This window comes from Oryx dammah, unplaced genomic scaffold, assembly GCF_014754425.2.
Source record: "Oryx dammah isolate SB20612 unplaced genomic scaffold, SCBI_Odam_1.1 HiC_scaffold_21, whole genome shotgun sequence".
In the NCBI taxonomy this organism is placed as follows: Eukaryota; Metazoa; Chordata; class Mammalia; order Artiodactyla; family Bovidae; genus Oryx; species Oryx dammah.
Genome location: NW_024070205.1, coordinates 17,991,911 through 18,006,148, shown reverse-complemented (window position 1 = coordinate 18,006,148; position 14,238 = coordinate 17,991,911). Strand labels below are relative to the sequence as shown.

At 48.1% G+C, this 14,238-nt stretch overlaps 1 protein-coding gene across 1 annotated transcript in view; it reads left to right on the top strand.

Annotated features, from left to right (window-relative positions):
* The window catches only part of CACNA1E (calcium voltage-gated channel subunit alpha1 E), a 342,984-nt gene that overhangs the window by 312,585 nt on the left and 16,161 nt on the right, over positions 1–14,238 (top strand). Inside the window, exons 38-43 of the mRNA XM_040263854.1 lie at positions 1,286–1,413; positions 6,584–6,680; positions 8,838–8,943; positions 9,800–9,907; positions 11,050–11,150; positions 11,426–11,532. Of these exons, the coding sequence (XP_040119788.1) occupies positions 1,286–1,413; positions 6,584–6,680; positions 8,838–8,943; positions 9,800–9,907; positions 11,050–11,150; positions 11,426–11,532 (647 nt within the window). The remainder of the gene's footprint in view (positions 1–1,285; positions 1,414–6,583; positions 6,681–8,837; positions 8,944–9,799; positions 9,908–11,049; positions 11,151–11,425; positions 11,533–14,238) is intronic.

Below are 14,238 nucleotides of genomic sequence, written 5' to 3'. Positions count from 1 at the left end.
CTGGACTGCCGGCCACTGTCCACCCTGCTAACAATGCTGTCTGAATGCACATAGCTCTTCTCTTTCTCCTAGTTCAGCCTCTTTAGTGGTTCCTGTTGCCTCCTGCATAATCTAGATGAGAGCCCAGAGAGCCATGGACAACAGGCTAAATCCAGTTTGCCTGCTGTTTTTGTATGGCCCGTGAGCTAACAATACACAGTCTGCAACTCAGAGTGTTTGAGTTCAATCCCCCCTACCTTCTTCAGTAGTTCAGAAAAAAACTTAAAAGATGAATGATAAATCCTGACATGAAAATTATATGAAATTCAAACCCATACACTTTCTGTCCCTGTTGTGCATGTTTCTTTCATGGCTCTCAAAAAAAGTCTATAGGAACTTCCCTTGGGGTCCAGTGGTTAAGAATCTGCCAGTACAGAGGATGTGGGTTTGATCCCTTGTTGGGGAACTGAAATCCTGCATGCTGCAGGGCAACTAAGCCCACTTGCTATAACTAGAGAGAAGTTGGAGTGTGGCAACAAAGAGAGCCTGCGTGTTGCAACTAAGACTCCATGCAGCCAGATATACATATAAATATATATTTAAAATCTGTAACATTTGTATATTTCCAGTAGTCTCTGTGGAATACTAAATGTCTTTAAGAATATTCAAGTAACAGCATCTAGTGAACACCTGCTGTGCTTTAAGGAATGTGCTAGTCATGGAAATATATCTCAGACCTGAACTTTCTTACCTCCCACTCCTGGCACCTGGAGCTCTGTCTGGAACACAGTAGGTGCACCATAAATGTTGCTGAACAAGTAAGCAGGAGAACAGGGTCTCGGAAGCACTTGAGAGCTGTGAACAGCTTCAGGTTGTTGCACAGTAAGCCCTGCATCCGCTGTAAGGCATCCCACCGTCTCTGATAGGCAGCTGTGGTTGAGCGCGCGTAGGGACGGGAGACTGGAAGGGAGGCTTGGAGTTGGGCCTTGACTTCCTCTGGCCTTTGAGAATGTGTTGCTACTGCTGCTGCTGCTGCTGCTGCAGTAACAAAGAAAGAAACTGAATAGATAACAGAAGCGACTGAGGTGTACTTCGCAAATATAAAGTGGCATAGCAAAGTGGAGTCATAGCACTCGTACAGTGAGATGTGTGGTTCAGCTGTGAAAATGCGTTGCCTCCAGCAGGATCAGCAGGGCTATGGTTAGGAACTTTTAGCCTTACAAACTTGTGAATTCTTTCCTTGCCTCGCAGTTTGGTTTTCTGCTCTGGGTCTCCCCTAACTCCCCTTCTCCCTCTCGCCCTCCAGATGCTCAATCTATTCGTGGCTGTCATCATGGACAACTTTGAGTACCTGACTCGGGACTCATCCATCCTGGGGCCTCACCACCTGGACGAGTTTGTCCGTGTCTGGGCAGAGTATGACAGAGCAGCATGGTGTGTAGGCCTCTCGGCCACCCACTCTGGGGCCCCTATCAAGGGCCTCTGGGGTTCTCAAGGAGGAAGGTGGGATGGGAGCCACCCCATTCTTGCCTGTTGCAGAAGGAGAGGAGAGTCCTCCTGGCTGTGGGCCGGGGAAGAGGCCAGATCCTCAGACTGGCTCTGGGATCAAACACGCTATGGACCACTTAGCTTCTGCGTTTTCCTTTCCCTGTTCTTTCCTTCTGTAACAGGCATTTTCCTCTGACAATCTCAATACACAGTCTGCAACTCAAGAGTGTTTGAGTTCAATCCCCAGAGGAGCTTCCAGAATGGTTAGTGAACTCCTCTGAGTCACAGGGGGTGTTGACAAGGGTTCTGTGGGTCAGCTGGACATCTGGCCACCTTAGTCCTTTCTCTCATCCCTCTCAAAAGTACAGTTTCATATAACTCTGAAATTATATAGACAACCAAGCAAGTTCTTCTTCGAAATGATGGTTTAAACACATGTGGGTTTTTATTGCATGGAACTGAGTTAAATGGCAGGAATTTGCAGAGATGACCCCCCCAGATCTTTTTCACTTTCCAAGCGAAATTGTGCCTTCTGGATTTTAAAGCAGAGGCTAGAAAACTATAACCCATAGGCTCAATGTGGCTCACTTTATCTGGAAATAAAGTATTATTGGAGCACAGCTATGCCCATTTATCTATTGTTTATGGCTATTTTTGCATATTGAGATAAAGACAGTATTACCCTCAAATTTTAAAAAATATATTTATCTGACCCTTTACTGGAAAAGTTTGCAAATCCCTGCTTCAAGTTCAAAGGCAACTTTTTTGGTCCTCACAGTGGAAGGCAAAGTGGGAGTGCTATGAGCACTCATTCCATGGGACCTTTGTCTCAACTTATTTTAGTTTCAGGATCTTATCTCACCAATCTATCCATTCTGGCCCTACTCTGAAAATAGTATAAGAAATGCCATCGTTCATAGGAGTGGACCACGTTGCTTCCACCTGGAACCATGTCATAGTCTGAGACTCTTCCCCAAACCTATCCTCCTATGAGGCTGTTGCACTTGGGTCACTTCTTTAGGTTGGAAGAACACATAGGAATTCCTCATCCCCTCAATAATTATTAACACCTTAGAGCACAGAGTTCTCTGAATCTGTTATTGTTACAGTAACTGAGCAATGGTGTTTACTTTCTGGGCCTACTTTCTAGTGAGATAGGATGATTAGAATGCCATGGGCAGTGTGTTACAGGCAAAGGGAGCCAGGCCTGCATCGTGTCAGCTGTGTGGCCTTGGACAAGTCACTCAACCACTCAGAGCTCCCATATCTGTTGTGGTAATGATAGTGGTAATAATAATAGTGGTAATGATCCTCCCTCTGTGCAGGCTGGTTGTGAGGATTGTATTAAATCAGGTATGTAACTTTTGTTATCATTAGTAAGCATATGGGAAAGGAAGTAGAAAGTATGGAACATTGGTGTCTGTAAAGCTGGATGCCCATGGGATCAGGACACCAAGAAGGGACCTCTAGCCCTCACCTGAAAGAGAAGAAACTATTTGCCAGCAAAGGTGTTCTTTGCTTACCTAGCCTCACTCAGGTGAGAGCCCTTGGCTCTCAAAAACCTCAACTTCCTATGGTTTCACATTATTTGGGGACCCAAGTCCCTTGTGCATTAAACATGCTGCTCCCCAGTTCTTCCATCTGCTGGGAAGACCAGTTCCATGAGGACTAATCATGAGATTCAGACTCATGAGCTGTGAAAGACCAAGGAAAACCTCTTGCATCTGCTTTGAAATGCCCAGCGTGACTCGTCCTGGTTAGTTTCACTGGCCTTCTCTAGGAGATGAGAGGGGAAACTAACCAAGGTGAAGTGGGCCAGTGTCTTCAAAAAGGAGATAGACAGGTTGCAAAGTACATCAGCCTATATAGACAACAGAACCAATTCACCCACACCTCAACCACCATAAGGAACCAAAGAACTCATGGTGAAATGAACCTCCTCTCAAGAGTCAAGAGACTTGGAAGTACTGCTGAGCTGTTTGGAAGAAGAGAAAGAATCAACAGCAAAATCAAGAAAAGATTAGGAAGAGCGGAGCTGGGGCAAAGCTGTCGTCTTGACATGGCTGGTGAGGATTGGATGCTTGGAGGTGGAGGTGTGCGCTTATGGTTTGCGGTGGGAACCTGGATCCAAACCGGGGTGTGTCCAGACCCACAGATCTCTGGCCGTTGCTGACTGGTTCTGACCCCTCACAGAGAAAATGCTTTAGCCTCTGAAAATGAATCAACTGTCGATTCTCTTCTTTCCACAGGAAGCCAGAAGTCTCTAGCAGGCTCTGTGAAAGGGGGTTGATGTGACAGGCCACAGTGGTCCTGGAATTCTGACTGGATCTGACCAGGCTGTCTGCAGGAGGGGTGGCCGGGGCAGGACTGGAGGGAGAGTCGTGTGGCTCCCTCGCAGGCTGCCTTTTGGGCACAGATCCTGGCAAGCTCCTACCACACTGAGAAGCGTTTGCCCAAGCAGAACTTGGGGGAAAACCTGCCGCAAAGAGAAGCAAAGTCCTTCACAGGTTCCCTCCTGCCAACTGTGCACCTTGCTAATTAGCCTAATGGGAAATTTCTCTCTCACAGTCCGGAGAAAGACGCTGACTTCCCACCACCTGACACGCAGGTCTGAGTAGCTGCCTGTAAGCAGTGTCTGTGAAAAGCAAAGGGCTCTACAGTCCGCTTCACAGCAGCCTGGCATCTGCTCTTGATGGCGGTCGGAGGCATTTGTGAACTGGTGGACTTGGTACTTAGAGGCCTCACTGGAGCCAAACTCCATTTGCTGCAGCTGGCCAGGTATAGGCCACACACGTCGTGGGGTGCTCATGGTCACTAGGCATTGATTTCCTTGGAAAATCAGAGGCAGTGTAGTTTGCAGAGTGATGGTTCATCCCATTTGCAAGGTGCTGGCTCTCTGATGCTAACCGTCCTCCGTCTCTCCTGGTCTGGCTTTGCCAGGCCCCAGGAAAGAAGCCACCCATCCTCCTCCGGCCATCCCTTTCATGGCTAGGCTGTCGTGTCTCTCCTCCTCTTCTTTGAGTGTCCTATTAACCCACCTGTGCTTCCTTTACAGTGGCAGGATCCCGTATAAGGATATGTACAAATTAGTGCGGGTGATCTCGCCGCCTCTGGGCCTGGGAGAGAACTGCCCCTACAGGGTGGCTTGCAAGGTTTGCCTCCGGTCCCCAGCCGTGACCGTGACCATGACCGTGGCCAGCAGCGGGGTGCAGCCTCCAACCCCCACCTCTCCGTTTTGCTCCACCACCACTGCGCCACATGAGGGAACCTTCATGTTGCTTTCCTTTGAGTTTAAAGAGGTCCAAACCCTTCCAGAACCAGCAGCTGTTTCACAAGGAAGAAGGGCATTTTGGGGGGTGGGGGAGGGACATGGATAAAAAAAGAGCTGAGGACTTAATAACAGAGGCTGCTTTGACCTCTGTTTTCTTCACACGCACACACTCATTCATGCGTGTGGAACACACACCCATTCTCCTCTTTCTCACTCCACCTTATTCTGTGAATTTAAAGGAACCTAAATTCAGAGGAACCAGTCCCTCCTCCACAGAAGGCAGAAATCTTTTTAATTCAGCAAGGAGTTCTGGTTTCTTTCTCTTAGAGATAGAGCGCCTCCTTCTCACACATCAGTGGCATCCTCCCATAGAGAAGGTAGAAAAGTGTGATTCTAACCACACTTACTCCTGCCCCATTCTGGACAGTTTGGTCCCAAGCAATTATTTTGGGTCGGTTAGCCAAAAAGTTTGCTCGGATTTTTTTCCATAAGGTCTAACAGAAAACCCTGAACAAAACATTTGGCCAACCCAATGAGAGCTAGGACAAAAAGGTGAGAAACAATTTAAAAAAAAAAATGAGGGCAGGAGGTGAGGATAAGTAAAGAAGGTGAAGAAGATACAGTCCATGGGGCATGGGAGAATTTCATAGCTCAGAGGGTCTGGGAAGATCTCCGTAGAGCACAGAAAGCTCCAGAGCAGAGTTCTTGCCTGAGGGTCCTGCTGTGTATCTTTGAGGGGTCTGTTGTGACTGCCCAGTCACTGCTTGTTTGTGAAACCAGGAACATGGTTCAGGAGCACACAGGGGACCTCCCTCTCCAGCTAACACAGTGGCTCCACCCAGCCCAGGGCCAAGGCCAAGCCCCCCGAGAAAAGGAAGCCTTTCCTGGTGTGCCATGAGGGATGCGCAGGCTCCCTGGGGCGCAGCGCATTCCAACAGCTAGAAGAAGACTTAGGCCCAGAAAGATGCCAGCCTGGGCGATGGGGGAGGAGCTGGCCAGGGACGGCGGCAAGTGATTCCTATACTTGGGCAGGCCGAACAGCTGCCTCTGCCGAGACTCTTTAAACTCCACCCTGGTGAACCCATCGCGGCCGCATGTGGGAGAGCCCGGGAGGGCAGCATGGCATGCGAGATGCTCCTCCTCCTCCTGGTTTTGTTCCTTCTGGCCCCAGCATGCCGCCGCCCCGGGGCATGCCGCCACACAAAGAGCACTCTTACCCACAGAGCCAGGTGGAAGCAACGGGCCAACTGAGCAGCAGCCTCCGCCCACCACTTTCAGCGCCAGCCGCCGCCTCCTGCAGCACTCACACCACAGAGCGGGATACACGATGCCCCCGCCTACGGGTTCAGAGCAGGAGAAGGGCCTGACTTCCAGGCCAAGGAGAGGGGGCCAGAAACCCCTAACCCAGGGCTGGAGCACCGTCTATCTGGTTTATACCGCTCGCACACAGCCCTGGGAAGTGAAGACCAGCTTGTGTTGTAGGGGGCATGGCTGGTGTGAACAGGAAGATGGGGTGACGCTCCTCCCGGAGGGGAGCACCAGTCCCTAGGACAGCGCACGGCGGAGAGACCTAAGGTTGCCGCCACGTTCCCGGGTCTGTGTGGGGCGTGATATAAATCCGCACCAGGATGGATCACGTGTATGATTTGCCTTGATTAACAGGTTTCCTATTCTTTTCCTGTTTGTCCATTTTGTTTCGTTTCTTTTCTCCCGTTTTCTGTACTCTTTTGTTTGTTTTGGCTCCCCCCGGGAATGCCTGTTCTCCTCTCCTCCCTGTCTGCATTCTTCCCGGCCACCCTCCCTGCCCTGCCCCCCGACCCCACCCCCAACCCCCGCCATGAGCAGTGGCCGCATCCATTACACTGAGATGTATGAAATGCTGACTCTCATGTCACCGCCGCTAGGCCTCGGCAAGAGATGTCCCTCCAAGGTGGCATATAAGGTAGACCACTCCTTCCTTTGTTCTGGGCTAGTGACCAGCAGGAAATGGGATCCCGCTGTGGGGAGGTCAGAACGTGGGGGAGGAAGCTGGGCTGGGAACGGTGGGAGGAGGGAACCAAGGAGAAAAGAAATGATGAGAAGCAAGGGTCAGGAAGGTTCACAGAAGGATGATACGCGAGGTGGTTTGTAAGACTTTAAATGTGTTGTTCTGTTTCTACAAGTGTGTGACTTCTTGTGAGTGGGTTACTAGAAAAGAAGTAAGTAGCATGTTTCCTTTCAGAGGAAGCAGAGTGGTGGCCTGCAGAATAGCATATTTGGGCAAGAAGGACAGCAGTCAGAGCTTGTAAAAAGATCTTCCATCAGATAAACTAAGAAATAGGAAATATGGATAAATTCCACTAAACATGGTTCAAGAAGAAATTTTTAGGAGAGAGGAAAACTCTTAACAAATTTCTTCCTCCATGACGTAGGAAGAAACAGTGGTATGGTTCCTTCTAGGTATCAGAAAAGAAACACGACCTCCATCCCTTGATACATGATGAAGAATGCAGCTTCCTTCCCCCATAAGCCCAACTACCCATTTTTCCTGACAGTATCAAAGGAAAGGGTGATGAGGGGCATTCAGCATTAGGCCTGCCTTCTTGGCATGACCGAGATGTGGATGGATTCCCCTCAGTTGGCTTAGAGCAGCATTGTACATTAGGAGTCATCAGGCATCCGGGTGCTCAGAGCCTTGAGGCCTGAACTTTTCCTCCACATTCAGTAATGTGTGTTTTCAGTCATTTAGTCATGTCCAACTCTTGCAACCCCATGAACTATAGCCTGCCAAGCTCCTCTGTCTGTGGGATTTTCCAGGCAAGAATACTGGAGTGGGTTGCCATTTCCTACTTCACATTCAGTAATAGTTACTGTTAACCCCCCATTGCTATTTAGACTGACTCAGAACTCTGGAGCTCTTTCATTCACCTAGCAATGTGCCCTGGCAAAGGCACCACTTCTCTGGAAGCCTAAAGCAGTGGGAGAGAGGTGGCCCTCAGATACAAACCGGAAACTGGCCTTACACTCTAAGATGCCATATTTGTGGTGTCACATTAGGCGAGATGTTTCGATGGAGTGTTAGAAACTCTGCCTTGGAAAGAGACGCTTGACTTCCTGCTAGGCTGGTGGTTCTGCTGGAGGACCTTCTCCTGCTGCTCCCTCCAAGTTTAAAGCTCCAGAGAGCATCTCATTGGAACAGGGGGCATCTATTAGGGACCCTCATCCACCCCACTACATGGCTCCTCCTGAGCAGCTTAGGAGCCGACATCCTTTATGCTCATGATTCCACATCTAACAGGTGTTGGACTATATGGCCCTGAGTTCCTTGAATTTCTGGGGTGAAGCTTGGGACGGGGGCCCCAAGGGTTGCGAGAATCAGAGGAAAAGTTCATTCCAAAAGCAAGATACTCTCTGGAAAGTGGATTTGGCCATTTCCGTTTGATCCCCTTCCTCCGGGCGAGGGGGACAAGGCCTGCCCACTCTGCTCCTGCCGCAGTCACCCTTCTGTCCTGTCTTCTCTGCCCTCCGCAGCCCTCTCCCCCTGGACCCTGTTTGCATTCTCTCACTTCTCCATTCTGCTCCACCTCATCCTTTGGATAAGCTGGACTTCTGCATGTTCAACCATGTGCTGGCAATTTAAAGACTCAAAAAGGGGGCATCAGGATCCATCTTTCAAGTCAGATAAGCAAAGTAAAATCTACCCCCCATCACTGTCTTTGCACCTGAGTTTTTGGGAGTCTTCATGGGACAAGTGGGATTGTAGACCAGCCCTGAAGCAGGGAACGGAGCCACCTCCCTGAGCTGACTCCTTTCCCTGAGACACTGTTTTTGGGAATCCTGATTAAAGACATTCTTAGGACCCTGGAGGAGTCCTACAGAATGATGAGTCCCTCTTCCCTTGGAATTTGGCATCATTCCCCAGGGGGGGAAAAAAAAAAAACAGCAGCCAATGAGCCTCCAGTGAGAAGCAGGGCGAGAACAGGTCTGGGACAGGGGATGGGGAAATCCTTGCCCTTCTTTTTTGTCTCTGCATCTGACCTCTGCACTTTTCCTCCCTTGTTGCCACGGTTTCTTTCGATATATGTTTTCTCCTGCGGTTTCTTTTCTCTCTTTCACACAGAGGTTGGTCTTGATGAACATGCCAGTGGCTGAGGACATGACTGTCCACTTCACTTCCACACTGATGGCTCTAATCCGGACAGCTCTGGACATTAAAATCGCCAAAGGTCAGTAACCTTAGGGGGAAGAAGATTCTGGAACAACTCACCCGGAGTGATGCAGGACAGAGATATTTGAACTTCATCCGACCATGAAGTAACCTGGAGATCAAGTAGTTTTCACCTCCCAGTTTTCACCTCTGAGATACAGTAACTGTTACTGTATTATTTAACTTTTGCCCTTTCCTCTTAATGAAATGAATGACTTGATATTCACTAAGGCTCCTTTGAGCTTAAGAGTATATGATCTTCGATGTCTGTACTATCTAAAATGTCTACTATCTACCATCTACTACCTAAAATGTCTAATAGTAGACATTTTAGTAATATTTGTTGAATGAACATGTGAATTTCAGTTCTGTTTGTTGTTTTTTTTTTTTCTTACATGGGGTTTTTAACGTCTTGGAAGGATTCTGTGGCCGGTGCTATCATTTATGATTTAGGAAAGAAGGCTTTGCTACTTCCAGCAGGGCCCAATTGGTTCACTCAGACTCTGGGGTCAGATCACTGGAAGAACTGATACACGTATAATGAGGCAGAGGAGGTGGGCTTGTGGCGCTCTGCATTTCCCCTTCTGATATACTGAGCAGCTAGGAGGCTCCGCAAAAATGAATGAGGAAGCTGATCTTGGTCCCCAGGGCCTCAGCTCTCTGTGGCGGGATATCCCTGAGTCACTGAAAACAGAAGCCAGAATTTGTTCCGCTTCTTCAGCAGAAAGACCCAGCGGACTGCAAGATCCACGGTCCCTAAGTGCCAAGAACATGAGGCGCCATGCTGACTCAGCCTCTGTCCCATCTCCTCCCTCCGTCCTTGTTATTTCTGTGTCTGTTCTGTTTTCATTGTTAATAAATGTATCTTCTCCCAGGTGGTGCGGACAGGCAGCAGCTAGACTCGGAGCTCCAGAAGGAGACCCTGGCCATCTGGCCTCACCTGTCCCAGAAGATGCTGGATCTGCTTGTGCCCATGCCCAAAGGTGCGGGGTCTCCTGGCTCTCCGTGTCACTGTGGGCCCAGAATGCTAAGACCACATCTTTGCGGGGAGCATGGAGTGATCAGGGAGTTAAGGGAAGGGTGCTCTTTTATTCTTAGGAAACAGAAATCCCTCACTTCTCAATTGTCATTAATTGAAAGCAGTTTGTTTTTGCTTATTGAAGTATAGTTGATTTACAGTGTTAATTTCTGCTATATAGAAAAGTGATTTGGTTATACATATTTTTTTATATTTTTTGCACCCCTGTGCTATACTCACCTGTCATTTCTCTATCGTGTATAGACAGACAATACTGACCCCAAACCCCTAATCCTTTGCTCCCCTTTGGCAGCCACAAGTCTGTACTGCTTTTTTTTTCATAGATAGGTTTACTTGTGCTATTTTTAGAATCCATATAAAGTGATATCATATGATATCTGTCTTTTTTCTGACTTAAGTGTGATCATTTCTAGTTGTATCCATGTTGCTGCAAACGACATGATTTCATTGTTTTTATGGCTCTGTAATATTCCATTGTGTAAATGTACCACAGCTTCTTTATCCATTCATCTATGGACGGACATTTAGGTTATTTCCATGTCTTGGCTACTGTGAATAGCGCTGTTATGAACATAGGGTGCGTGTTTTAGTTTTGAAGTATAGTTTAGTCTGGATTTATGCTCAGGAGTGGGATTGTGGATCATATGGTAGTTCTGTTGTCAGTTTTCTGAGGAAGCTCCATCTTGGAAAATAGTTTCTTAAGATAGGTCGCTGTGGTTGTGGGTGAAACTTCTTGGGTGCACAGCTCTATCCTCCCACATAACACAGTTCAGCAGACCTTCAAGCGGCTGGGGAAAAGGTGCTGTTACTAAGAGATGGAAATCAAGACCATTCCAGGGGGTGGGGGGGTGGTGCTTACTGATGTGTTTCTTATCATTAGTAACATGGCCCTCCCTGGGTGCCCGTGGCAGCCCCTGAGGATAGTTCTGGGGGCCTGTTTACTCTGAGTCCTCAGTGCCTGGCGCAGATGGAGCCCTCCATAGATGCTGGATGGCGGGGTAGTGGAAGGGGCAAATCTGCTTCCCAGCATCCTCACTTTCTCCACATCTTTTCCTGTTTCCCTCTATGCCACACTGGTGTCCTCAGCCTCTGACCTGACTGTGGGCAAAATCTATGCAGCAATGATGATCATGGACTACTATAAACAGAGCAAGGTGAAGAAGCAGAGGCAGCAGCTGGAAGAACAGGTGAAGGTCAAGGACAGACTGTGCAGTGGGTGGGCGGGTCCCTGAGGGGGCAGGCCAGTGGATCCCTGGGGGACCGTGCCCGCAAGTGCACAGAAGCAGAGGCCAGGCCTTGCAGGGCCCAGGAACTGCCTAGGATTGGGGGGTTAGAACCCCAGTGGGGCAGAGGTTCAGGTAGTCACACAGAGTATCAGTCATATTCCCGTTTTACTCAAGTCGCTGGTATTTCCCCCATAGTCATTTGAGTTCCTTTTTCCTCCTTTCCACTTTTAACACAGAAAAATGCACCCATGTTCCAGCGCATGGAGCCCTCGTCTCTGCCTCAGGAGATCATTGCTAATGCCAAAGCCCTGCCTTATCTCCAGGAGGACCCCGTGCCAGGCCTGTGAGTATAACCAGAAAGCCCGCAGCTCCCCCGCCTGTGTCATCAGGCAAACCCACAGATTCATCGCCTAGAAGTGCCCGAGAAATAATACTAACTCTGAGACGAGTGGATGCGCCCCTCTCTGAAACTGAGAAGGCAACATGTTGTATCTTTTTTTTTTTTAACTTCTTATGGCAGCTCTTTTAATATCTTTAAAATTTTGATTTATTTACTTAGTTTTGGTTGAGCTGGGTGTTCATTGCTGTTGTCAGGCTTTCTCTAGTTGCAGCACACAGGTTTCTCATTGAGCTGCCTTCTCTTGTTGCAGAGCATGGGCTCTAGGGAGCATGGGCTTAGTTGCCTCACAACATGCAAAATCTTCCCTGACCAGGGATCGAACTCAGGCATTGCCAGGTGGGTTCTTAACCACTGGACCAGCAGGGAAGTCCAGCGTGTTGTATCTTAAAGTGGCTATTCAGCAGGGAGGAATGGAAAAGCAGACAGCGCAGTATTGGTGCCGTGGCCAGCTCGAGAGACAGGGAGCCCTGTGCACGGACGAAGGAAGAAGGGGCTGTATTAGTATCACTGCTTTACAGTGAAGAAACTGGTGGCTCAGAGAAACTCATTAAGTCATCCAAAGCCACCTGGCTGGTAGGACGCTGAACTGGAACTTAAGTCCGTTATTTCCAAGCCCAGAGTCTTCCCTTTACACTGTGTTATCTGAAAAGAACTTTTTATCAGGCAAAACATTTTTTTTAAATTTTCTATATTGAAAGCAGAAACAAAACTCTAATTAAGAAATGTACCAGTTCTTCTGAGTTGTAAGCCTTAGCCCCAATGTGGCCATGAGTCATAAAGGATGTATTATTATATACACACCTCATTATAACACTCTCTCTCATCCCAAGCATGTAGTGAGTACTCAAAGGGCATGGGTCCATCTTCCCAACGTAAATGGCGTTTTGTAGTTGGTTGTGCTAGTGGTAAAGAATCCACTTGCCAGTGCAGGAGACATAAGAGACATGGGTTCAATCCCTGGGTGAGGAAGATCCCCTGGAGGAGGGCATGGCAACCCACTCCAATATTCTTGCCTGGAGAATCCCATGGACAGAGGAGTCTGGCAGGCTACACGCCACAGGGTCACAGAGTTGGACATGACTGAAGCGAGTTATTAGTGAATTTTTTTTTCTAGTCTAGCTTTTATAGAACCAATAAATCACTAAATATCATCACATCTTCAGTGATTATCAGAGGAGTGAAATCCCAGGCTTGGGAATGAGACCTCTGTCAGATCACCATTTGAAACCTCTCACACCATGAATTTCCTTCTCCCTGTGGTGTCGGAGATCTGTTTTTGAAAAGCAGTTTTCATAGGTCACAATCCACATTTGAAAGTGAAGAAAGATGACCAGGGCCGCCGGTCATTTTTACAGGAACATGTGATGTGTTGGAGCAGCAGGTGTGGATTCTCCTGTCTATAGAAAACAAGTTCATGTTTCTCTTTGGTCTGTGCAGAAAAGCCAAGAGGTCTGATTAGTACTATCTTCTTGGAAGAGTTTATGGTGTTTTCCAAGGGTCTTTGGCTTAGAAATAGAGGAAACCATCCCTCATCTAGGTCTGTTTTGCCACAACGATTTGCTGTGCAAACTATAACTCCCACCATTGGACCGTCCCAGCCTTTCTCCCATATGTTTATTGATTCATTGATTCATTGATTTGACCAATATTTACTGAGAGTCAATGGAACCCAAAAACTGGTTTAGTCACTGGGGATTCAGTCAACATGATCACAGTTTCCATGGACACAGTCCTTGAAATAGAAATTACAAGAGTGGTAGCAGTTAAAATGTGTGTGTGTAGCAGGGGGTTGGGTCGGGGGGGGGGGGGGCGGTGTCGGCTATTGTGATGCTGTGTAAAGGAAGAAGCATACATGGTTTGAGGATTTGAGGAAGCCTCCCTGAGGAAGCAACATTTGGGCAAGACTCAGAAGCAAGCCCTTCAAGAGATGAAATAAAAGTCGGGTTAAGTTTAAGGAACCTAAAAAGTGTCCTGATGGATGGTGCACAGAGAGGTCAGGGCAAGTGGCAGGTGACAGATCTGGCAGGGCTGGGAGACAGAAGTTCAGTTTCATCCAAGGGTAATGGGGGACACAGTCATCAGAGTGATATGATCAGGTTTCAGCTTTCCAAAGGTCCTTCTTTAGTCTGGTGTGGGCTCAGTGGATTGGAGGGAAACAGTCTGAGAGATGAACATCACCTAGTACATGGCTGCAATTGTGTGAATTATTAAAGACTGTGGCTTGGATTGATAGGAAATGGAGAGAGAGCGAGCCAGACTGGAGAGGAAATTCATACACAGAACGGATCAGATTTGGTGACTGATTGGCTACACGGCATGCAGGAGGGGAAGGAATCAAGGATGACCTTCGGGTTTCTGGTTTGAGCTTTAGGTAGATGATGGCCCATCTCCTGAAATGGAGACATTCATGGAGCAGCGCTCGTGCTCCCCAGGACCAGCTGTGCTTCTCGAGCCCTGCAGGGTTCAAGCAGTGATTGCTCTGGGGGCAGCTTGGTGAACATGACTGGGCTCCTCTCTCATTGAGTTTACACCTGGTAGAAAAAGACGTGAAACAATTATCAGAAAGAAAAACTTGTCATTTCTGATGATTTAATCACAATTCTAGTAAGTACGAGGACGGAAAAAAATGCATTATGATCTGAGTGCAAG